Source organism: Gekko japonicus, unplaced genomic scaffold (genome assembly GCF_001447785.1).
Source record: "Gekko japonicus isolate JY-2015 unplaced genomic scaffold, Gekko_japonicus_V1.1 scaffold2240, whole genome shotgun sequence".
Lineage (NCBI taxonomy): Eukaryota > Metazoa > Chordata > Lepidosauria > Squamata > Gekkonidae > Gekko > Gekko japonicus.
Window position 1 is genome coordinate 106,990 of NW_015165885.1, and position 25,480 is coordinate 132,469.

The 25,480-nt window shown below is 43.2% G+C and overlaps 1 protein-coding gene across 2 annotated transcripts in view; it reads right to left on the minus strand.

Moving 5' to 3' along the window:
• Positions 1–1,213: 1,213 nt before the first annotated feature.
• The window catches only part of CCDC80 (coiled-coil domain containing 80), a 28,130-nt gene continuing 3,863 nt past the window's right edge, over positions 1,214–25,480 (minus strand). For both annotated transcript variants that reach the window (XM_015411312.1, XM_015411311.1), the window contains exons 3-8: positions 18,420–18,576; positions 13,980–14,116; positions 11,482–11,630; positions 5,200–5,303; positions 3,047–3,127; positions 1,214–2,775 (exon numbers count right to left, since the gene is read on the minus strand). In XM_015411312.1, the coding sequence (XP_015266798.1) occupies positions 2,429–2,775; positions 3,047–3,127; positions 5,200–5,303; positions 11,482–11,630; positions 13,980–14,116; positions 18,420–18,576 (975 nt within the window). In that variant the 3' untranslated portion in view covers positions 1,214–2,428. The remainder of the gene's footprint in view (positions 2,776–3,046; positions 3,128–5,199; positions 5,304–11,481; positions 11,631–13,979; positions 14,117–18,419; positions 18,577–25,480) is intronic.

The following is a 25,480-nucleotide window of genomic DNA, read 5'->3' on the forward strand; positions in this document are numbered from 1 at the left end:
AATTGAAGAATACTGTGAATGTGCTTTGCACTCTTCTTTTGCAGTGAATATTATATGCAAAGTTTCACTGGGCCTTCATTGATTATTTCTTAGAAGAGAGCCCCTCCTCACTAAAGTTCAATGGAGTGGGTGGATTTGGGCTAAACTCTTGTCTAGATAATAAACCCCTGATCATAGGGCAGCAGTCCTGGTGGAAACCTGTGTCCAAGCAGGAAAAAAAACCTCACTGAAAAGCTATTCCCCAACACCAACTCTATATTCCAATCTATAGATAAGGACAAACAGCAAAGGTCACAGTAAGATGGAACAATATCAACAGGAATACCTCCCCTGACTGCCTGTAAACAAAGATCATCCACCAGTACAACGAAAGCGAACTCAGTTCTGAACCCAGGCCTGAAGCCACGTTGAAATGGGTCAAAAGGAGATTTGTCATCCAGAAACCACTGTGAAAGCCACAGAAATTTGCTATGTAAGAATTTATCCTGCAGAGCATCAAGTTTAAACATGTCCTAACAACACATCCCCTACAGTGGGGGGGGGGGTGTCATTTTTCACCCTGAAGACAGGGTCCCTAAGGTCTATGCTGAGGTAGGACATCTGTGTTTGGTTTGGCATGTCCAACTGTGCTCACATGACTGAATTCTTTCTCCATACAGAAGCATTCCTTCAAGACTGGAAACTGGCTCAGGGAGGAGGCTAGAGTAGAACCCTTTGCCCCCTACCAGCTAGTCCTTTATGTTTATAAGTCTGAATATTCCTCCCTACTGACAGAACTCAGATACTGGTTTTCCAAGGACTAGGTAGCAATTTCCCAAAGATGGTTTAGTTGACATAAGGGTTTCAAGAAGGAATTTATTATTAAATTTATTAGAATACTTCTATACCATCATTATTTGCTCAAGCAAACCCAAGGTGGTTTACAAAACAGAATAAAAAACCCAGACAGCTCAGTTAACATTCTACAAGTATAAAAGCTGACAGTCTAAAATCAATAAACCTGTCACCATAAAGCCACAGCAACCAATTAATTTAAATTACAGGCTGCCCCATGTGCCTGGCGTTGCCATTTGTCAGCCCAGGTAGGGCCTGGAGCTCTCCCAGAATTACAACTAATCTCCAGGCCATAGAGATTTGTTCCTCTGGAGGAAATGACAGCTTTGGAGGGCGGGCTCTATGGCGCCACACCCCACTGAGCTTCCTTCCTCTTCCTAAATGCTGCCTTCCCCAAGCACCACTTCCAAATCTCCAGGAATTCCCCAAGCTGTAGTTTGCAACCCTACATGTGACTATCTCCTGGACTTCCACCAGAGCCAAATTTTCTCTGATTTCTAAGGCAGTGGAAGTTCTGGTAAAGTGGACCATTTCTTCTGGAATTAAGGAGTTGGCTAGCATTATCCATGCTCTAATCCTCTATGAAAGTGTTGTTCTAGGAGATCTCACTTCCCAGGCATGTGATGAGTGAAGGTCAGGAAGGGAGCTATGGACTCCTTCCTGTCATGACTGGTGTAAGGAGAAATGTTGCAGAAGGTGCTGATGTTTAGGCATTCTGCTCCAAGCAACTGATAACGTCGCTGGGGTGTGGCTGAGCTCTTCTGTTCTCACTGATCTACATTTCTGTTTTCAAAATGGTTTGTGTGCATTTCTCAGCTCTCTTAGTGTCTCTCTAAAGAAATTCACTAACTAAGGCAAGAAGATGCTTGGGGATCTAAGGAGTACTTGTTAGCCACAACTGTTTAGTCCCAGAGACAGGACCTTCCCTGAGCTGAATGCTCTCCTCCCAAAAAAGATGGAAACAAATCTGCAAGAGAAGAGCCCACAGCAACATGATGCAATGTTTCCACTAAGAATCTATTTTGATATTGTTTTGAGCCTTTAGCAATTTCAGCTTCCCATATTGGAAACTGATAGATTAAACCAGCAGACTACGAATCTGGTTTGTTATAAAAGTCCTTTCAGACAAATCCTGTAAGCATTCATTTTTCTAAAAGGATCTGTTCCATAGTAATTCCTCAAAAATAAAATAAAACTGTAACATAATCTGCTGCTCCTCTTCAGCAAAAAAATCATACTTTCCAATAAATATTTTTCTCCCATGGGAGAGAAAAATAGTATATGTCTACTGTACAGTTTGTACCCTGCAGGGGGTGATATATACATACATAGCACCAGATAATACCCTCAAATTACAAGGGTTTCAAAATATAGAGGAGTCCGTAAGGCACCAGCAATACTAGCTTAACTTATTTCACTTCATGGACATGCATGTTATAGAGAAGGCCAAAGTTCAATACTCATGCAGTCCCTGAAGAACAAGAAGAAAGAAACATTTAGGCTGCTGTGAAAGGCTTTGTACATATGGCCCCTTGTGGTTTGAACAGCTATTAAGATGCAAGCAGGGCGTGGTCAATAGTTAAATTCTTTTTCTTCAGTAAGGGTATCCATGATGGTAACTTTCGTGGTGACGATAGTCATCTTGGTATCCTTCTTGGTACCCTTGGTGATAACCATGGTATCCATACCCTGCATATTCATCTTCTGGGCATCGCATCCCAAGTGATTGTTGAATGGCCATTTCCTGTCGTCGAAGCTGCATAGAGTCAATCAGATCATAAACAATCACCATGGACCACATTGGGGAAGGGTACCAGGATTTGACGTTTCCATCTTTTCCAACCAAAAGCATGGAGAAATATTCAGGGCTGATCTGGAAATAATTGCGAATGTCTTTCACCAAATGAGCCGGGAGATCTTCTCTGTCCACATTGGAGCTCCCTGGGGAATGAATGAATGAGAAGTACTGTCAGCATTAAGAATATAAAGCGAACACCATATTCCATAACTTCGTACTATTTGTAAGGTTCATTCTCATCATGTGACTCCTTACCATGTTAACAATAGTGGAATTATTCGAGTTGCAGTAGGATTTTCCCTCCCTTTCACAATCTTCTGCTGCTCCCTCCTATGGAAAACCTCCTGCCTTTGAAAAACTAAGTGACAGCAGTCTGCCATAACTAGCAGCTAAAGCCCAGAAGGAATTCCTCACCGTTAATTGGGTACAGTTCCAGCACTCCACCAACATCATCTCCAAGGCCTAACAGCTTGAGGACAGTGATGTGACGCAGACCTGTACAGGAAGACAAACAGAATGTGGCAAGGCTTTTCGAGTAAGTAAAAAAGCAAAATTGCTGGAATGCAAACAATAAATACGTGCTCAAACATTGCCTCCCTCTCCATTCTAAACCCATTCAGTAAATAGGGTTGTTTCTTTAGGAGGGAGATTTAGTTAGACTGCTGTCCTAGAATGTAGGTGACAGATGTACCATTGTGTGAGTTGTATGGCAAGTGTGGAGACAGTTATCTTGCAAATGACTGAAAATCAAGCTTTCAGTAACCACGTCTTAATTCAGGCCATTCACAAAGAGCTGAGAGGAATATTAAGAGTCACGCCTTAACAGCTTACTAGTATTCCTTAAGGATCATAAGATCTCAGAAACTAAGTAGGGTCAGCCCTGGTTAGTATTTGGATGGGAAACCACCATGGAAGTCCAAGGTTGCTGCACAGAGGCAGGCAATGGCAAATAGCCTCTGTTCATCTCTTGTCTTGAAAACCCTAGAGGATCATGATAAGCCCACTGTAACTTGATGACACTTTCCACCACTATTCCTTAGTGATATGAATGACCAGTGCAATGAAATGCTGAAAACCTGTGAAGGAACTTTACAACTAAATGCCATTTAAAAATATTTTAAAATATCTGTTCTCTTTTTCCAAGGCTTCAAGTGGCTTACAATGGCAGATCAAAACTATACTCTCTAATAATTGCTTCTACCAAAATATGTTCATCACACACATGTTCCCTCAGCATGCCTTAAAATAGGGGCCCTCAAGGTCTGCATATGGATGCTGATGAAAAGCCGTTCTGCCCTGTGGAATGTTATGTGAGGGTTACATTGCAGGGCACTGTGGAGTAGTGCTTAGACTAGGATCTGGAAGACACCGGTTTGATCCCCATTCTGTCACGGAAGCTTGCTTAGTGACCTTGGGTCAATCATTCTCTCTCAGCCTAATCTTTGGGTTTGCTTTGGGAAGAAAGGTGGGGTATAAATGAAGTAAATAAACAAACACGTTTGCCAGCTTCTTACAGTACTCACTAGTACTGTAAGAGTGCCACTTAGGAAGGCACTCTCCACACCAGTACTGTGCATTGCTAATGGTTGCTGGTATAGAAACTCTAAACCAGGAGTTCCCAATTTAGTGGCCATGGTGCCCACAATGTATTTTTAGAAAGTGGGAGGAGCTAGGTTAGGAGCTTACCCAGCAGGGCTTCTGATTGGCGGTGCAGATTAAAAGGCATCCTGTTAAACAGAGCTCCTGCCTGAAATGTTGAAGAGTTACTATTACAATTATACATAACCTCACTCCCTGACAGTTTGTGGTTGGCTCTGCCTCCTCTGGCAGCCACCTTGTGACTGGCCCCTCCTTAGGGTTGCCAAGTCACTTGGACTCACCGGCGGGGGAGCGTTGCTTGGGTCAGGGAGCTGCCGATGGACACGCGCGCGCCACCAGAACATCACAGGAAGTGACGCATGACGTAGAGCACGTTGGGGGCGTGGCCCCAATCGTTGGAGGGAAAACCATAGAGTTTTCCCTCCAACGATTGGGGCCATGCCCCCAACGTGCTCTATGTGGTTGCGTCACTTCCTATGCGCTTCGGGGGGAGGGTTCCCCCTGGGGCCCGATTCCATGGCGGTGGAAATCGGGCCTCCAAAGCAGGGGTTTACCTGCCCCCACTTGGCAGCCCTACCCCTCCTCCTGAGCAGTCTTTTTGTGATTGGTGCCCACTGCCCAGTGTCAGGATTCCAGCAGTGCCTGCAGGCTTTAAAAGGCTGGGGACCCCTGTTATAAATCATCTGATTGGTGCATGTGTACAAATACTTGAAAAAAATTATAGCCCTTGCATAGAGCATGTCAAAGTTAATTTGGTGTTATTCAACTATAGACTATAATGTGTAACATAGTTCTCAGATCATACCGAAGTATATATCCTCTGAGATTAATGGGATTGCATTAGTAATGAAATCTAAAGGTACGGGGTTATCTATAGTTCAATAATCAGACATGGCCCTCACGCTGAAGAATTTTGTTGAAGAGCAGCTAATAGCCAGAAAGCAAGGGAATGGTGTCTTATAACTTACCAAAATTGCAAACTTGTCCCACAAGGGCAGAAACTTGCTGTGAATAGGCCCAGTCCTCATCACTGGGAGCAGATATAACTAGAAGCCTCCTCCTCCATCGGAATCTTTAATGAAAAGAGGATGTACAAAATGTAATTAAGACCCGTGTGCAAAATGCAGTGGCTTAGGTCATACAGCCCATTTCTGACAACTGAAGAGCACTTCAATTAATATAGAAAGGGCACAATTTCCACTAATCCCTCCTCCCACTGCAGGTCCTCGGTTTGCCTGCTATACTGTTCAGGAGGGTTGGCTGATCGCCACGAAGCTGTAGTGGGAAAGGGATGAAGGGAAAGTGTGAACAGACATGGCAGTGAGTATTGGAGCCATGTAGCGGAAGCAGATAAAACCCTGGGATGGGTGGAAACCTTGTGAAATCAGGCACATCAGATTTTTATACCATGGGTGGTCTGGTTTTTGTGTTGAGAAACAATCCCTACAATCTTCAGCCACAAATTAGCCCATTAATTGTGGCACAAACAGTTGTAAATCAGAACCCCCCAGTCAGATACAGCCTTGTCATTTAGTAGGCTTCTAAACAAAACCTACTTTGAAGAATGAGAAAGTGGACTCAAAAGTGGGAGAGATGGAGTATCCTAAACTGTTTCTCAAAGGAACATAAAGACTCTCTTCCCTCTTCCTGTTTACTGCAGCTGCCTTTTACTTCCACTGACTTTGGATCATATCCTGTCCTGGAAAGTACCCCCATAGTTAAGCAACTGGTTAGGAAAGATCTGGGCACATCTTGAATGCAATTTCTCTCCTCCCTGCCCCAATGAACATCCTGCCAGTAAACGATCAGTAAAGGCAGTAAAGGCATCATAGGTCAAAAATATAGATGTTCAGCAAATTATGAGCAAAAGTTCTGAACTAGCTAAACATATTATAAAGTATTATAAAGTAACCTAGTTCTAGATTTTATCTCAAATCCTGCTTCAGTGGGGAGGGTGGGGTATAAATCCAAGAAACAAATAAAATAATTTTCTAAGCTTTAAGATATTGCCAACTGCAATAACAGTGCTTAGAACTGTGCTAAAGGTTCAGCCCAATCCACAGTCCTGTATATGTGAAGTAAGAATATGTAAACTGATTGGTGCATTATTGGTTCTAGTGGAATAAACTCAGCTTACATTTACATTCTTCAGCTGTGGATGAGGCCATTTGGGAACATAAGGAAGCAACAGAACTCAAGTGCCTTAAAATGCCATTTTGGGTTTCAGGTTATCCCATTTTGTTACTTCCAAGTTTCTGTAGAGCAGCAGCACTAATCTCAGGGAAAGATACTTTTTCCACTTCAGCCCTCCCCCATTAAGAGACCACCTTCTGTTGCCTTACTCAGGAAACTTGGTGGGTGGGGTGACACATCTGTAGTAATGAGCTTAGACGGGTCATTTTATACTTTCAAAATAATATTCCATTCCCATAGAAGTACCTACGCTAACTGGGTTTAGAGGAATGTACAGAGCTACACAGGAATTTTCGTAGCAGGAAATGGTCTTTTAAATGGCTGCAGATGTTACTGATTTGCAGGGGATGCCTCAGCATTTATGTTTACCCCTTGTTCTGAACCTTCACTTTCCCTTTTTTAATAAGGGACCAGTCCTTTCATCACTGAGGAACTGTGAGCTGATTCAAACATTATGCTGTAGGTATGTTTATGCCTTGTCTACTGCACATCTCTCAGTGAAAACTACTGTTTGTAAATGTGTGGTGTATTCAATCTGACCAAAGTATGTATTGTGAACTCTGTCATTGAAACACCATGTGAAGCTTTCATCCTGGGCTAGGATCCTAATCCCTCACTTGTAATTGGTAGCCCAGGAAGAACCGACCAATCACCAACAGCCAGTTCCAAGAGCAGGAACTATTGTGATTGGACCTTATCTCTGCAACCTCATAGGTTGATATTGTAGAATAGGGCGTGGCTACATTAGCCGGGAGAGTTTAAAAGTAGAACAGCTTCAATGTAAAAGCTGTTCTGGCTATTCGTGTTGATCTGTTTGGAGTTGAATTATGAGTTGATTAATAAAGCTGCTCTTTTGCTGAAATCATTCTCTGAGTCTTTGTTAAGTAACCGACTTAACAAAATGGGTCTGTAAAGACATGGAGATGTACATGGGGCACAGAGAGGCAGGTAGTGGTTACACCTGTGAGATATACTAAACAATCGGTTATACGAATAGGTTCACACTCTGCACTCATACTCAAAACAACTATTACTATTACTAGTGCCATTTGATAACCATAGGTAGTACTGTACCGAGTAATGTAAAACGAAACATATATTATGTGTATATATACTGTTCTTAATATACCAATAAAAATATATTTTAAAAAAAGAGAGAGAGGCAGGTAGTGCATGCATACCCAGCATGGGGTTGCCACTGAAAACAGTATTCTGGGCTGGTTTCCTTTCCTCTCCCTGTATCATGCAGGATCACAGATACTGTGCCAGGACATCACCATGGTGTACATTTATTCACCCCTGTGGCAGACCATGTATGGATCAGTTGGGATCCGGGGGGGGGGTACATCATACTGCCCATTCACCTGGCACAAAGTGCACACACAGGGTCTCACTTGCAACTTTATTAGGGCACTGGTTTTACAGTCCTCATGGGCACGGTTACTTCTCTGATACTCTCAGTGCCTCATAACCCCATCCCTTTCATCTATTCCTTCTCCACCTTTTCCTGAGCTGCTCCTTGGGGTCTCACCCTGCAGGAGAATGGCCCTAAGACCACTATGTAGACTTTCCTTACACAGACACATAATGGCAAGCATCCATCTAACTTATATTGGCAATACAGGGTATGGAACCAGGCCCCATTGGGGCATTGTGGAGTGATGCTGACTGGGGCTGGGAAAGAGCTGGGAGTGTCCATTCCTCTCTTCTTCCACTGTCAAATCTGATAGGTCATTTGCTGGTTTATAACAAAACTCAAAGCACAGGCATTTAAACCCTGGGAACAGAGTCTGCGGTCCAAGATAAGTTCAGACAACACTATCACCCTTGTTAAATTTACTGTGGCCTTTTAAATGGAGACAAATTAAAGTCCTGCCCCTACTGAGTCGGGAGAATTCTCAGCGTTGGTTAGTTGTTCCCTTTGCTGGGGCTTCAACTTACAAATTAAGAACAATCAACATCATTACTTTGAATGCTTTGCCCAGAGGAGCAATGTCTGAGAAAAGATGCCGCTTCCTGCTGTTTCATTCAAGGGCGAGAGGTAATTACAGCAAACAAATTAGTGCTGTCAACATTCAAAGACTAGGGATGCATGGGGGGGGGGATTATGTCTGGTGACATTTCCATTTATAGATATTCTGTTTCTGTAGTCCTCCCAACTGTCTTTATTTGAATTATAAGAGATATCCAAAGGCAAACAATGTTGTGTGGTTTCCCCTTCCTCTGGAAGGATACAGCCTTTTCACTGTCTTGGATGCATATGTGTTTCCTAATTATAGCTGTTCCTAATGGTCTAAAGTAAGAATGGCCCAATGCCTGAAAATAGTAAAAACTGTCCTGGAAATTTAAGGAAGCTCTAGTTTAAAAAGGCCACTTAGAATTTACAGGCATTATTCTCAATCAGACTAGATCCATCTCTCTTGGTATCAATATGAAGATGGCTTACTTGGATATGCACAGAAAGTCTAATAACAGATCAGAGTATTCTTCACTTCAAGGGTGATCTAACATTTACCATTGTTTTACAGGTCTCAATTAAAATCATAGTAAATGCTTCTGGGGTTCTGGCATAAGTCATCAACAAATTGTACTGTTCCACTTCTGCAGTTTCGTGTTGCCTACTCTAACCATTTCCTCATCATTCTCAGCACCCCAGTAATTTTCATGGCAATTCACACTAACGATGGACTGGCTCAAAAATGCATTCATATTATTCAATATTTTATCATTCAAGCCTAGTTCACCTAAGCAGCAGATGAGGAGACAGAACATTTCCTTTACTGCTCAGCCTTGGACTGCAAGTACAAGACTGGCTGGTTAAATATTTACACGTGATAAACATTCTCTTAACATACAATGCTAACATATCAGTGGGAGACCAGGCAAGCCTAAAACTCTTCTATAAGACCATCCCAGTTGGTTTGTACATGGAGGTTTTATATGGGGAGATATTTAGTCATCTGTAGTCTGACATTTCGAAGTATGGGCTGGCCTTCTGTTCTGCTTTCCTACCCCAACTCAGGTCCAACCCTCAGTTCCACACACAGCATGGAGAAATCCATGGGAATAAATTATTATCAGATGTGAAGATAGATGAAAAGACAGAATAAAGACACTTAAATGGAAGTGAAATATTAAAATTAAATACAAGTAAGTTCTATATAAATGAACGACTTGATTGATAACTGCATGATTTAGATGATTGTAGTTTATGATTTATGTATGATCTATATGATTGTGTTTATGCCCTATGTATGATTTAGATTAATATAGATGATTGTATTTTGTGTTTTATGTTTATGTGTTTTTAAACTGAAATAACAATATTTTTTAGAAAAGAGAAACCCATGTGTGCAATTATGTACACACAGTCTTCTGCTATGTACAATATCTGTACTGGGAAACTAATCCAGTGCTAGTATTAAGGAACAGAACAACACAATCTCAGATACTTTCTAAAAATACAATCACAGATATTTTTCTGATTCAGGCTGTAATAAATTGGAAAGGCGAGGGACTGCCAAAATGCAACGTGAGGTTCCCCTACCAGAAGGTATTCAGTCTACTCATCTCTTGCTAATGAAGGGAGCTCAAACTGCCTCAGGCTTCTCTGAATCTAACCCCAGTCTAGTCATTCACACTCCCATTCCGGATGATCTGTGCTCCCCAAGATTTTTGTGTTGGAAGTTCTAGGCAGCTGCCCAGTGTAAGCCTGCACTCAACAAGTATGATATTGACATAATTAAGAAAAAAGAATAGGAACCTGACACAGAATCATAGAGTTCGAAGGGGCTATACAGGCCATCTAGTCCAACCCCCTGCTCAATGCTGGATCAGCCTGAAGCAGCCGTGACAAGTGTTTGTCCAGCTGCTACTTGAAGACTTCCAATGAGGAGGAGCTCACCACCTTTCGAAGCAGCTGATTCCACTGCGAAACTACTCTTACTGTAAAACAAAATTCCTAATATCCAGCTGCTATCTTTCCATTAGGGGTGTGCACTCAGTATATACTGAGCCAAATAAATACCATTGGCATTTTGGGGGTATTTATTCAGCGCAATACAGATTGGAGACTCTGATTCAGCTACCGAAATAGCCACGCCCAAACAAAAGCTCATAGGGTATAATGGAGTCAAATAATTCCAGGTTTCTCAAATATCTACCCGAATCCCAGTACAGTACTGATACTGGTATTTGGGAATATTTGGAATAGCAATATTTTCCAGGTCCAACAGACCCAAATTGGGAAAAAAACCCAATTTTTTTTTTGCACACCCCTCCATAATTTAAACTCATTATTGTGTTATCCTCTGCTGCTAACAGCTCCCTGCCCTCCTCCTAAATGACAGCCTTTCAAATATTTAAAGAGAGCAACCATGTCCCCACTCTACCACCTCTTCTCCAGACTGAACATTCCCAAGTCCCTCAGCCTTTCCTCTTAGGGCTTGGTCTTCAGGCAGCTGATCATCTTTGTCACTCTGCACCTGCTCCATTCTGTCCACATCCTTTTTGAAGTGAGTCCTCCAAAACTGCACACAGTATTCCAGTTGTGGCCTGACTGATGCAGTCTACTGCACAACTATGACATCTTCTGATTAGGATGTTATGCCTCTGTCGATACCCCCCAAAACCACATTAGCCCTTTTTTTTGCTGCTGCATCAAACTGACAGCTCATATTTAGCTTACAGTCTACCCATACCCCAAGATCTTGTTCACACACACTGCTCCCTAGAAGTCTGTCCCCCATCCTGTATGCTCGCTTCTCATTTTCATTACTCAGATGTAGAACTCTGCACTTATTCTTGTTAAACTGCACTTTATTCACATCCACCCAGTTTCCCAGGGTGTACAGCTCTTGTTTAATTCTGTCTCTATCTTTTGGTGTGTTTGCTATTCCTCTCGAACTGATGTCATTAGCAAATTTAGTGAGTAGTCCCTCCACCCCATTATCCAGATCATTTATAAAAATACTGAAAAATACCAAGCCCAGAACTGAGGACTGTGGCACCCCACTGGATACCGCCCTTCAATCATGCTCAAGGCTTTCAGGAAATACCTGGACAAAAAGTTTTCCAGGGATTGTTTCTTGTCATCTTTGCAGACAATGCCTTCCCGTTTCTGTTTTTCCATATCTTTGATACGTGATGGGAAAGTATCAACCAGATCAAACACTGACTTCATTGCTATGGGCACTTCATAATATTGCTGTAAAAGGAAAGGATAAGAATGGGTTGAATCACAAACAAATTCCTTGGCATCTGTATTTTCGTTTCAACTTAATCATGAATAGCAACTAGTACTGGTAGATTAGTATTGTTGTACTATAGGTGCTTCCACCGATAGTACCTCCCAAGTGCTGCTCCTCTGATACTTCAGGCAGATACAAAAGTTACAAGGAACACAAGGTTGTTGCCAAAAATAGCGTCCATGTGTTGAGGCAGCCCTCCCTTTCCATAATGGCTAGTAGAATTTACATCCACATGATACTACACTGGATTCCTGCTTTTTGGCCACCCCATGACCACCTAACATTCTTCATGAACTTTAACACAACACAGAATCAGTCTATTAAAAGATTCATTACTTTTTTGTCTGCTTTATAACAATCTATGGCATCTACATCCATCAAGCACAAGACAGAGAAGCATAAAACTGTATCTGCCTACTGGTTTCCTCAGGGTTCCAAAAGAATTCTGGAATGTATTTTGGAAATTCATGTGACTGAGTCATTGACCAAAAGCATAACCAACTTCCCAGATTCCATGTTGCCGATGTTACTGTTATTAGCCATCAGCAGTTACAAAAAGGGAACTCATTGAACAGTTACAGAATTAAGACAGAGAGTATGGTTTAGACCCTACTATTATTACTTAGATCTTATTACGCAAGTGCAACAGAGTCAATGGAAAACAACTATCCAACCTCCCCTTCTGCTACAGCCTGCCATGCTTTCTGAAAGCATTCCTTCAGGAGTTGCTTGACCCCCTTCCTCACCCCTGAACAGCAGGGGGGGTGAAGTGGCTTGTTTCTCTATTGGTGCACAGTTTTAATTGTAAGCCAGGTCAAGCAGGATTCCAAATATGCTGCACAGAAATACCCTAAATAAATAAAGTGTGAGTGGTGGTGGGGGGGTCTGCAGTGGGACTGGAGAATTGGTGGAAATCACTTTCTCCCTCTTCCATAGGTAGAAGAGCTGTTCACAAGATGAAAATGTATTTAGAATCCAAACCTTAATTAATTAATTTTTAATTAATTAATTAAATTTATACCCTGCCGTATCCCACAAGTGGGCTCAGGGTGGCTTACAGCATACAGTCCATAAAACAATAAAACAATAAAAACAATAAAACAGTTGATGGCAAGGTACACAATATCATCAAACCCCATGCCTCATATCAGGTGAATATAGGTGCTCTATCTAGGCCCAATAATACTATCTGTCAGCAGGCACTGGGAAAGAGGCCGTAAACAGGGGAGGCCAGAATGGTTAAATGTCCACCGCCTCAATCAAAAGCCTGGCAGAACAGATCCGTTTTACAGACCCTGCAGAACTGTAATAGGTCCTGCAGGGCCCTGATCTTGGGTGTTCTACCAGGTTGGGGCAAGGGGCAAAAAAGCCCTTGCCCTGGTTGAGGCTAAGCAGACGTCCCTTGGGCCAGGGATCACAAGGAGGTGTTGATCAGAAGAGCATAAAGCTCTCCAGGGCTCATATAGGGAGAGGCGGTCCCATAGGTATGATGGTTCCAGGCCACATAGGGCTTTAAAGGTCAAAACCATAACCTTGAAATGGATCCAGTATTCAGTCAGCAGTCAGTGCAGTTGGCGCAACACTGGCTAAAGATGCAACTGAAAATGCCTTCAGCAGGGGTCATTTCCTAGAAAAAGAGCTAGGGGAACTCATTAGCATAACTCATTAGCATATGCCACACCCCCTGACATCACCGGAAGTGTGTCATAAGGCCACACACCCCGCCCCCAACGGTCCCGGCCGCTGGCCTTGCAACTCCACTGCCGAGCCCCATGAAGGGCCCGGCGGTGGACCTGCAAGGCCGGCGGGAGTGCAAGGAAGCCCCGCGAAGGCCCTCCCTGGCCCCAGGCAGGCAGGGGTGGGGAGAGGCAGGGAGGAAGCAACTTACCCTCCCTCTTCTCCTGCCTCCTCCTGGCTAAATGAGGGCCGGAAGCGGGGCAGCCGGAAGCAGGGGGCGGGGCTTCGTCATGTGCCCCGCCCCGTACCTCACCCAGGGGAACTGCGATCCCCCGCGATCCCCCCCAAAATGACCTCTGGCCTTCAGCCTTTTTGTAGAGTGAAACCGTGACCTAGGGTGTGCCATCTTCAAATACAGGTGCATTCCGTACTATTAGAAACCATAGGATTGGTCTCCAAAGGCCAACAGCTTCAACGCCACTTACTTTTCCAATTACTAGCACATTTTTTGTTCTGCTCTGCCCTGATCTTGCTTCTTGATCCACTTGTGCATCTAGCCTTCCTTTCTGCCCATCCCCGTATAGTGTTGTTCATTATTCCAATGCTTTTTCTAAGTTAAATCTCCCTACCTTGGCCCTCATGTCTGTGTCTGTCAGAACCATGAAGAAGTCATTGTATGTCATTCCATATTCTCTTCTCAGCTCATTGATGAGATGCTGGTCCACCAGGTCTTCATCTTCTATCACTTTCATAGGCTTCTCATTGTCTTCAAGCAAAAAAACGCATAAGAATAAGTGCCAAGAAACAAGATTTAAAACAGAACATCTTCATAAACAGACATCTGAGAGCTATTCTTCTGACTCTCAAGTCCAGATGGAAGTAATAAGAATTCTCCTGAATCGAAATAGATTGTGCAGAATTTAAATCACCATAACATTAATCAGGGGTACGTAACCCTGGGTCTCTCGCTTTCTGACTGATTTGGCTTCAATAATTAGAATGATACTTTAAAGCTCACACCTCACTAAGAGCCAGACAAATCACTTTAAAGCTTTTGCTAAGAAGCATATTAATGTACTAATTAATAGTACAAATTAAAGGTACTAACAGCAATTCAAAAAGACTACCAGCAGTGGCATTTTAGAAGACTGATGGAGACCACTGTGTGAAAAAGAGATGTGAAATTCTACAATACATTAAACCCCAGCAGTTCTCTAATTAATGTTAATATTTGTACACTTTAAATTAATTGGAATCATGTATGTGTATTTGTTTATGTTTACACTGCACGGCACCGAAGCTCTTGCCCTTGAATGAGCTCTTGGGGAACAGTTTATTTTAATAAGGAATCCTCATTACTCACTCCTAATAATTTTCACACAGATTTTAAAAAGAACCCTGATGGTCTAATTCTCTGCAGAGAGTAGCATCCAAAAAAGACTTCAAATGACATAAACAATTGTTAGAAAACTTGTCTGTTTCAGAAAAGCTGTACCAGCCTGATTTCATCTTCTTACATCAATATATCGAATTATCAACATGGCCAAATCTGTGGATACTTAAATCCAGAGACTGGAATAATGAAGAGAGAAGGCAGATCTTTCTATAAACTTAAAAAAGCCCCAAGTTTGCAGAAATGAAATATTTTAAAAAAATACATTGGAGGATTATAACCCTACAAAATTATAGAATCAGTGTCTGTAGTGATAACAAATTAATGTCCTCAGTGGTCACTGCTAGGCAACGACAACAGTGTTGCTAATGTTCAAGCCTTGGTTTCTGTCAGTAAAGGCAGGCAAGGGGGCACAGAGCTTTCCAGTACTGCTTGGTCTTTGAGGGCAGACTCATTGGGACCAGGTCTGGCAGCAACCATTAGGGATGAGCATTAACAGCATTTTTGCAGTTCATGACCAAACCATGAACCAAACCACAAACCGATATGAACTGGGAGGTTGATTCACAAACTGAACTGGTTTGTATCTGTTTGTGATCCCTGCTTTCTACTCCTCACCGCTTATTGATGGGAGCAGAAAGTAGGGGGTTAAATGACTACAAGTCATTTAAACCTCTCCTTTCTGCTCCCCACCACTTTCTGCTCCCTGTGAAAAACAGTGGGGAGCAGAAAGCATAGTGGCAGGGAGCAGAAAGCAGAGCAGAAAGCAGAAATGTCTCAGCCATTTAAACCTCTGCTTTCTGCTCCCTGCTGCTCAGCTGTTTCTTTGTGAAGAGCAGAAAGCAGGAGTTTAAAAATGGCTCTGAGCCGTTTAAACCCCCGCTTTCTACTCTACACAAACCATCATGAACTGCCTTAAAATTCATGAAAGTTCGTGGCGGCTCTTCAGTTTGCAAACCACAAACCAGCCAAAATTCATCACAAACTTTTGTTCATGAGCCAGTTCATGCCCATCCGCAGCAACTTGCTATCACCTGACTTATATGATTCGCCCAGGCTTGGCTGCTTGAACAGCAGCTTCCCCATGAAAACCAGTGCTGTGTAGTGATTAGAGTTTCAGAGCAGAATATAGGAGACCCAGGTTCTAATTCCCACTCTGCTGTGGAAGCTCACTGGGTAACTTTGGGTCAGTCAAACACTCTTTGGCTGTGGTCACACATGCTAAATAATCTACTTTCAGCACACTTTCCAACTGGATTTTTACTGTGTGAACTGGCAAAATCCAGTTGGAATTATTTAGTGTGTGTGACTGCAGCCTTAGTCTAACCTATTTTACAGGGTTATTGTGAGGATAAAATGGAGGAGAATTATGTAAGCTGCTTTGGGAGAAATGCAGGGTATAAATGAAGTAAATAAAATCAGTATAGTGGAAGATGGGGTCAGATAAAGGAAGATTTGTTCGTTGGTGGGAGGAAGATAAAGACGCAGGGAAAGATATATGGGAGTGTTGCCAGGAGGAGGGAAATAGGAAATAGTGCAGGGAGTGGGATAGAGGGAGGAGTGAAGTACCCCCCCACACACAAGTTCTTGTGGGTTCCCCACTGCACAATGGGAGCTAGTGGCCACCACTGTGCAACTGGATCAGAGTTTTCCTGGGGAGAGACTGCCAGGGGGAAGAAGGAGGGAAAGATGAAGACAAGAGGGCAGATAAAGGTAGGTTGGCTGGTGGGAGGGAAGGAAGCAGGAAAGAGGCTTTGGGGGCTGCCAGGGAAGGAAAAAAGAAAATAGTGAGGAAAGGTTGTGAGATTACCCCCCCCCCCGCCGCCTGCAAGTCATTTGGGGTGGCTTGTTAATACTGTTTACTGAAGCAGTTATTTGTAGTTTAATTCTAGTCTTTGGTATCCAGATATGTAAGATACTTCACCATACTATATAATCCTCTAAAATAGCACAACTTCAGATCGAGTAGACTTGATTCAGGTAAATTTAGTTATAATGGCTTGGATCCAACAGAAGAATTCATGGAAGGTGTTGGTGGAATAGATCTTTCTCCAAGCAGCCTGCTGTTGTCCCGAAACTCATATTTGAGGATCAGGATAGCCTTGCAAGCAAAATCGGGCACAATTATCAATTTCTCGCTCTTCTTCTTTTGGCTTTGGTGAGTGGAGGAGGAGGCAGGTGGCTATTATACACATATAATTGATAGACTGGGTAGAAGGAAGTGGTTTTACTGAGGGGTACAGTTAAAAAGTTGTTTCCAGGGTTTTTAAAAATGGGTCTAGGTAAGCACTCCAGAGCAGCAAAGACATTTTTAAAAATTCAGAAATAATAGAATTGATGGAACGTCAAGCAGTTGCTGCTTTGACAATGCATGTGGTGGACTAACAACAAAATGGCTTAGATTCTTTTTTAATCTACCTTTCTGCCCATTAAAAGCAAGCACCTGGTCAGAAGGTAAGGTTCTAAGGGGGTTTATAGCCTTACCCAGTTAGCATCTTTAGAAGCAGCAGTGGTCTATCAGCAAAGCGTGTTCTGAATTTGGGTAAAGGCAGCAAAGGGAGGTGGGGGACAGACTGATGGCAGTCGAAGAGGATTCTGGAGAGTCAGTGTGGTGTAGTGGTTAGAGTGTCAGACTACAATATGGGAGACCCAGGTTCAAATCCCCCACTCTGACACAGAAACTCACTGGGTGACCTTGGAACAAAGTTTGAGTCCAGTGGCACCTTTAAGACCAATAAAGTTTAATTCTGGGCATTAGCTTTTGTGATAGAAACTCACTGGGTGACCTTGGAACAAAGTTTGAGTCCAGTGGCACCTTTAAAACCAATAAAGTTTAATTCTGGGTATTAGCTTTTGTGAACGTGGGTCAGTTACACACTCTCCACCTAACCTACCTCACAGGGTTGTTGTGATGACAAAATGGATGAGGGGAGCTGGCTATAACCCACTTTGCGTCCCCACTGGGAAGAGAAGTGGGGTATAAATGAAGTAAACAAATAAGAAAGCCAGGCAAATAAGAGTGGAAGTGTGGGAAAACAGCTGGTAGAGGAAGCAGCTTTGTTTCGTTTTATGCAATTGCTTAGATTTAGCTCATAGGCTAAAAAGCTATCAGTTCAGGCTGGCCACAGCCCATACTTAGTCCAACTTCAAAATTCTAACACTTCATTTAAATACTGGGAAGCATGATCCTCTCTTCATCAGAAACAATGACAACTGGATGTGAGAGTGAGAAGAAAGGCTAAATCACTTAGTACTTAACATAAACCAGTTCATTTTTTTGAGTATGCTCAATTAACTGCCTGCTGACAAATGTCTGCAAAATAAGACCAACATTTATCACTGAAGTATAATCACTCAGTTACACAAAGATCTGAAGATACAAGGAGTTTCTAACCCTGAACCCAGTGACCTTTAACCTCCGGTGTGACCCAGTTGCATTTCTCTGCTTTCTGCTGTTCCACCAGCTTGATAAACAAGCACAGGCATACTCCATAAATTTGACCATGTTGCCTTGGAAAAGTAAACTGAAGAAATACCAGAGCCAGCTATACAAATACAAAGGGGGGGGGGGACCATGTTACCACAACAAAGGAACTCCCAAGTTTTAACCCTAGTTACATGGCTCCTTTTCCCAAAACGGAAAGAAAGGAATGGCTTTGCTTTTAAAAAAATTAACCTAGCTGGAAGTGGTCAATCTTCATGCGGCTATTGTTCATCGTGCCAAAGATGGTGACGACTGAGATTTTTCTAGTTGCCATTTTGCAAAAGCTCTCCAGGTATTCATCTCTCTGTTGAACGTACATGGTGTTGTCAGTCTTGGGAGTTGTGATCAGCTAGCAGATGACAAAATAACAAGACTTCAGTCATTTGATTTGAATAAAGTATTAGTATCAGAAGTAATTCACAAGTCTGACCCACAGGTCTTTTAACAATATTTATATATTAAGGCCTGGGCTACATGATATATCAGTCATTGGAACTAGCATCCCCGATGCCGTTTTCCAGCCCTGCCCCCATACCGTTTAGTAGACATATAGCTCTCAGCTAACCATTTGGATTCAATAGAACAAAGTTTGAGTTCAGTGGCACCTTTAAGACCAACGAAGTTTAATGCCTGATGAATAAGCACACAAAAGCTTATACCTAGAATTAAATTTGGTTGGTCTTAAAGGTGCCACTGGACTCAAACTTTGTTGTATTGCTTCAGACCAACACAGCTACCCACCTGAATCCACTTGGATTCATGTTCCTGTTGTGTGAGCAGAACACATTCCACCTGTAAGGGGGGGGGGAATGCCATCTGCAGCTCCATGTGCTCCCAAAAACTACTCTGAATTGTCCCCAACCATCTAGAGGCAGTTGTGAAGGAACAGGATCAGTAGTTAGCCCCACCCAACCAGCAGTGCCTCCTGGATTGCTCATGCCATGGGATGGGAGCTTTGCATCTGAGCCAGAGTGAGTTTCCACCCATGTTCTGTATCACCAGGGGCTACCATTGGGATAAGGAAACTCAGCTATGCCAGTCTCCATGGCAAACACACATGTAACTCAGCTCAGAGATTTCCTGTGCAAGGGTTAACAAACAAGTGAGGCCCTGAGTACGCTACAAGCAGAACTAGGGTGTCTTGCTGTGAGTAGAACAGGGGAAGCAGTAAAGCCCTGTTGCTCTCAGAGAATCGTTAACTCAAGGGAAAGGAGAATAAGGCCTATGGTTCATATCCTACCAGCCAAGGGTTTCCCCCCCACAGCCCCATTTTGCCATTGGGTGGCAACTTATCTCAGGCAGCAGTTCCAAAGGAAAACACCCACTGGTTAGCCTTTTCTTTTTAAATTATATAAAAGGCTTTCATTTCTCACATAGCAACTAACCTAGTATTTATATACTACTTATACAGAACTGAATGAGACCATGGCACTCTGACAGTAATCTGTCTGCTGGTTGCAGTGCACGGAGCCATGAGGCAAAGACAGTGTCGGAATAAGATCTGTGAGATCCATTCAGTTACCATTTGTAAAATCTCTAAGGAAGTGCCATGATCAAGTAGCTAAGCAGAGGTCCAGAAAGGTGGTCAGTTGCACAAAGTCCAAGAATTATGCAAGGGGGGACAAGAACAGTACAGAGAGAAGGAACAGGCAGCTGGAATCTTATCTGACACTAGGTAATCCTGAGAAGTATATAAAGGACCAGTCAGAGGAGTGAAAGGAAACAAACGCATACCATTTTGTGACACCATAATACTGCCTTAAAAAACATGAGCTTTCATGCTGTCCTTCAGTTCCTAGTGTTGTGAGACAGAAGCGTCTATTCACAGGTCTGTAGTACAGAGTTCCAGTCATAAGACTGCGAGTGCTTCATACAAACTGCTGTTAGCAAGAATATAACATAACATTCACTGCTCACCCAGATAGCAGCCCAAGAAAGCATTAGGACAATACAAGTGTGATAGCTATCTGCATAGCATTCAAACAGTTTCACTGGTACGTGAAATTTAGAAAATATGTTATAAGCAATTTTTTTTAATTATCCAAAATGACCCCCCCTTCCCGGTATTTGTATGGCCAGACATTTGATAGTCGGCAATCAACTAATGATTTTTGATGATTTGTGGCATTATAGTTCCTAGAATCTGAATCATCTCACACCTGCCTGGCTGTGGCAGTTAGTTGTAGTTAAACTATGAGCCAAAGAATGAAGACAGATTGAATTTATATCTTGCTGGAAAAGGCTGGCTATACTTTTCCGGCTCTTGGAAACAATTTCTAAGACAATGGGTAACTAGGTTAATATCACCGGAGGCCAGGCGCTGCCTGCATGTGTCCACACTTCCCATCTGTTCAACCTGCACACTTGTAAATAAATGGTATATTACAAAAGGAACATAAACCTCTAGTGAAGGCTTGTAGCAATGGTCAGCACAGTAAGGTATCTACTGTGGCTACAGCTCAGTAGCAGGGCAACCACTCACCAAGACATATTTGGCTCATGTGTTCTCACCAGGAATGGCAGATGGTCCTAGTCTTGTTTTATATAGGCTACCAGGGCAATTTCCCATGTCTTGCTGGGAGAAGTCATGACAAAGCCACACTCCACTGCCTTCCCCTCTCCTTCCAACACCTTTGACAGGAACACTCTCTAAGGCCTGGCACAATCTTCAGGCTGTTCTGAACAGTAATTGGAGGAGGGAGGGGAACATGACTCTCTGGGAGCGCCTTTTAACCTCCACTGGTGCTGGCAAGACTAAAAGCAGCATTCAAGATTCCTACTCCACTCCCTTCAACATGAGGGAAGGCCGACTGAGCACAGGGAAAGTAAATTAAGCTGAGAGTGACTAGCTCAAGGTAGGTTGTTATTAAGCTTCATGTCTACAATTGTGATCCCACTGTTTGTAAGCCGCCTTGAACCAGGTTAGGTAGGTTGTTCTTGAGCTTCATGTCTACAATTGCGATCCCACTGTTTGTAAGCCGCCTTGAACCACTTTTTGATGGTGGAAAAGGCAGGAGGCAGGGTGTGAATATTTTAATTAGTAGCTAATACTTTAGCTATTGCAGTACCCCCCATATATAAATTCAGCTCCAATTTATATTGTTTATGCAATGATTGTTTCAGGTTACATGGGATCTGAGCATATCTTGGTATACCAATGCTTTTCATCCAACAAGAATGATTTTCATCACTGCTCCAGAACCACACAATAATGATGTAAAATGCTTAAAATGCACACCAAAATCCTAAAAATGTCAATCAGAAAGAAACGATATTCTCAGTTTTCCTTCAAGGAGATGGGGCAAATCTGACCAACTCTGGCAAACCTCATAAAAACCCCACTCTGAAATCACAACTCTGAAATGAAAAGCTGCCATTTTAAAAATAAACAAAAGAGTTTAATTTTAGTATACATTACATTTACAGTCTGGGCAAGTCCTGGGTGTGAACAGAAGGCTACATGTGAGCCACAGTCTGTATTTCACCCCCACAGAGTAGCAAACAAAAACAAGGTAATGATCTAAAATAGACTGGCCTGAAGCAAAACCACAGGCACAAGCAGCAGGAGGCAGGTTCAAGTCAGCAGTGAATCCAGATTTAGAGCTGGTCTCTGTATTAAATGTGCTGCCTGTTGTGTTAGCCCTTCCTCTTTAGCCATTAACAACAGCTTGAGTTGCAAATATTTCCCAATGACAAACATTATCTCCACATCAGAAAGGGATTAGAAAAAGCAGCTGATTCCTGAAAAATCACATACCATTAAAGGCAATGGAGAATTTTTTCCCCCCAGTTGAGTTGGCAAATCTTTCTCTGGATTGATCAATCATCAGAATGGGAATCCCTCTACTGACTCCTGAGGCTTCGAATTTAAATGAAAACCAGAACCTTAAAATTTGCCTCCAGTGCCTCCCACTGCCACATGGCAAAATCAAAGAGGGAAACATGGTATTAATGCATTGTGATAGTTGTCCATACAGTCCTGCACATGCATGTGGGTTTAGAGAGGGCATCTATCAGTCAAGAACACAGCTGTCCCCTAGATTCCCAAAAGAGAGATGTTTCATCTTTGCACGAAATAGAGCTGAAAGGCACCTGAGATATGACAACCTAAACTGGTCTGGGTCTGGTTTGTGCTTGGCTGAGAAACCTTCTGGAACCTTAAGTATGCTTGGATGAAACATCTAACAAATGTAGACTGAAACATCTAAATTAAGTGTTCCTGCCCCTCCACGGCACTGGTATTCAGAGTGTTGCTGCCTCTGGAGTTCCATTTAGTTATCAAGGCTAATAGTTCTGCCTTCTATGAATGTTTCTAATCCAATAATTTGTCTAATCTAGGCCCCTGCAACACGGGGGAAATTGATCTGGGCAAAGTGCGGCTTTTTAAAGCCGCACCAAAAGAAACACGCGGCGGCGGGATCATATTGATCCCCTGAGCCGCGGCGCATTCCCTCCCCGGCACAATCAGATGCCGGGGGGAGCCACGGGGGGTGAACGGGAGGCTGCCGAACTGCACATGTCTGAGCATGCCCAGTTCGGCCAGTAGCCGGGGATGCGCCGGCAGAAGGACGCGCCGGCGATCCCACGGCCGGCCTTGATGCGGCCTTTCGGAAAGAACCACCTTGGTAGGTGGTTCTTTTTTGCTGCGGCTTAACGTCGGAAGGGCCGGATCGGGGACAGGCGAGCAACGCTTCCCAGATGTTGCAGTGGGATCGCGCCCATTTGCGCCGCCCCCGATCCGTCCCTCTCCTGGCTCAATTCCTCTCATGTGACCGGGGTCCTAATAGGTTTTTAAAGATCAATAGGACAGCATCTATCTCATAAAAGACTCCAAAGTACGTTTTAGAGGATCAGAATCAAGCTGTAGATTCATGTATTCCCTTATCCACACTTCTCACATAAACCATAGCTTTCCTTTCAATTTCCTGTTTTGTGCTAATGATAGTTTGCTGTGGCATCTCAGTCAGCATACTTTGGTCAATGTTTTCCCTTCAAAACCAGAATCTGAAAACATATTCAAGCCAGGATTTCTAATTCTGGATTGGAGGGAAAGCCCTAACCACAGTTTGCTGATTCAGACAGCATGGCAAATTATGGAAACAGAAAACTGAAGTCACATATGAGTAGTAAGATAGGAAGGAAGAGGGAGACTGTGAGACCACGGTTCATTTTAGGGTTGCCAACCTCTAGGTAGTGCCTGGTAGGCTTGCCAAGTCCCCCCGGGGGCGGGGAAACCCCCGCCCTAGAGGCCTGTTCCCCGCCGCCGCCGGATCAGGCCCCTGGGGGAACGCCACCCCAACGTGCGTGTCACCAGGAAGTGACGCAACAACGCCAGGCACGCTGGGGGCGGGGCCACGGTCATCCGAGGGAAAACTCTATGGTTTTCCCTCAGATAGTCGTGGCCCCGCCCCCAGCGTGCCCGGTGTTGTCACGTTGTCCCAGGATCGACCCAGGAGTCCCCCACTCGGGAACATGGTGAGACTTGGCAACCCTAGTGCCTGGGGATATCTTGCCTGGGAGAGGGTGGTCTAGAAATTCAATAGATGATGATAATGATAATGATGATGATAATTTATCTACAGAGATCAGTTATCCTCTGGACAATGTCTGTTTTGGAGGATGGATTCTATGGCATTTATTGTTGCCTGGCAGAAGGGCTGTGGGTGAGGACAGGAGGTGGGTGTGATGACTGTGGCACATCACTTCTCTGGTAAAAAACTGGAAGTTACAAAGGTAGCTCTAGGAATCGCTGGAAAGTCTATGGCTTCCCCCCCCCCAGTGATTACTAGTGCTACCCTATGCTACTTACAGTTTCTTACCAAAAAGGACATGATGCTGCAGCCAGCAGCTAGTTTGGTTTTTCTCTCCCCTGCTGCTGAGCAGTGGGCAATGGGAATGAGGGGCAGGGGATCTCCCACCCAAACCAGGGGCTTGGCAACCCTGATGGCATTATACCCCACTGATGTCTCTCCTCTCCCCAAATCCCACCTTCTGTGGGCTCTAGTAATTCCCCAGACGAAGTGGGCAACCCTTGTTCATTTCCAGTCCCTCAGACTTCATAAAGTCTCTTTATCATGGCCCCACCATGCTTGTCATCCTCTTCCACTATGAGCTTTTGGCCTTCTTTCACTCCCTGGTTTTACACATATCTCTGTACCCATCTGCTCAATGAACATTTTGCATCTTTCTTGTTGACCGGAACATAGAGAAAGTTGTGTTTCATCTTGAGTGATCCAGGCTGCTTTCCTACAACAACAAGCCATCCCAAGATTCCCCCTTCAGTTCATTCAGTTATAGTATTCAAGATCCAAACAAGATCCCTGGTCAGTCAGGTAAGTAGAGGGCAGAATGCAGAAAGGCAGAAAGAAAATCATGCTGAAAAATTAAAAAGGAATTCTTTCCCAAAGAATATGGACCATGCACTGTTTTATGGCTTCCTGGTCTGTGTACCTTGTGAAAAAGTAAACATTAATTCTGCACTACATGGAGACAACCCTGTGCTAGAAAAAACATAACCTGTAAAGTGGGACTGAATTGTCACAACATGCCTTCAAGATGAATTCCATCTGCCAACAAAAACATCTGAGCATATTGCTTCATGTTCTCTGAAAAATCATTTTCAAGAAGAACTTGCTAATACATGCAGTAAATCTTCAAAGATGAAACACCACATTGTGCTGCTTTTGCGCATCACAAGTTCACCATAATTTGATTATGTTCTGTTTAACAGAAAAGTAATTCTATACATCTTATCAATGATATTAAAAGGCATATGTTTGCAAATACATATGTTCATGCCAAGGAACAGCGCCAAAAACAGTTGGCCTGATTCCAAAACGTAGAAGTCATCAACATTGCTGTGAAACAGATGTTGACTGGAAGAGCATGCTGGGAGTTAGAATATACATGAAAACAGTGACAAGACAACCATGAACTCTAATTCGCTGAACATGCAAAATCCTCATTTGAACTTTTTAAATTCCTTGCTCTGGATTAATGAGTTACAGATTCTGCCATCTATGGATTCCTAGTGGTTAGGAAAAACCATAGTTTTCTGGCAACTTATACAAATGATTGAGAATGGTTTCTTCATAGAAGGCATCACATTATTAGGTCGCATGCTTTTGGAACATAAGAACATAAGAGACGCCAAACATGCTTTTGGAGTATGCCAGGGACCAGTCTAAAAGTCATAAAGGTATTTATGCTGAAGTATAGTCTAGGTCTGCACATTGCCTATTCATCCTATGCTA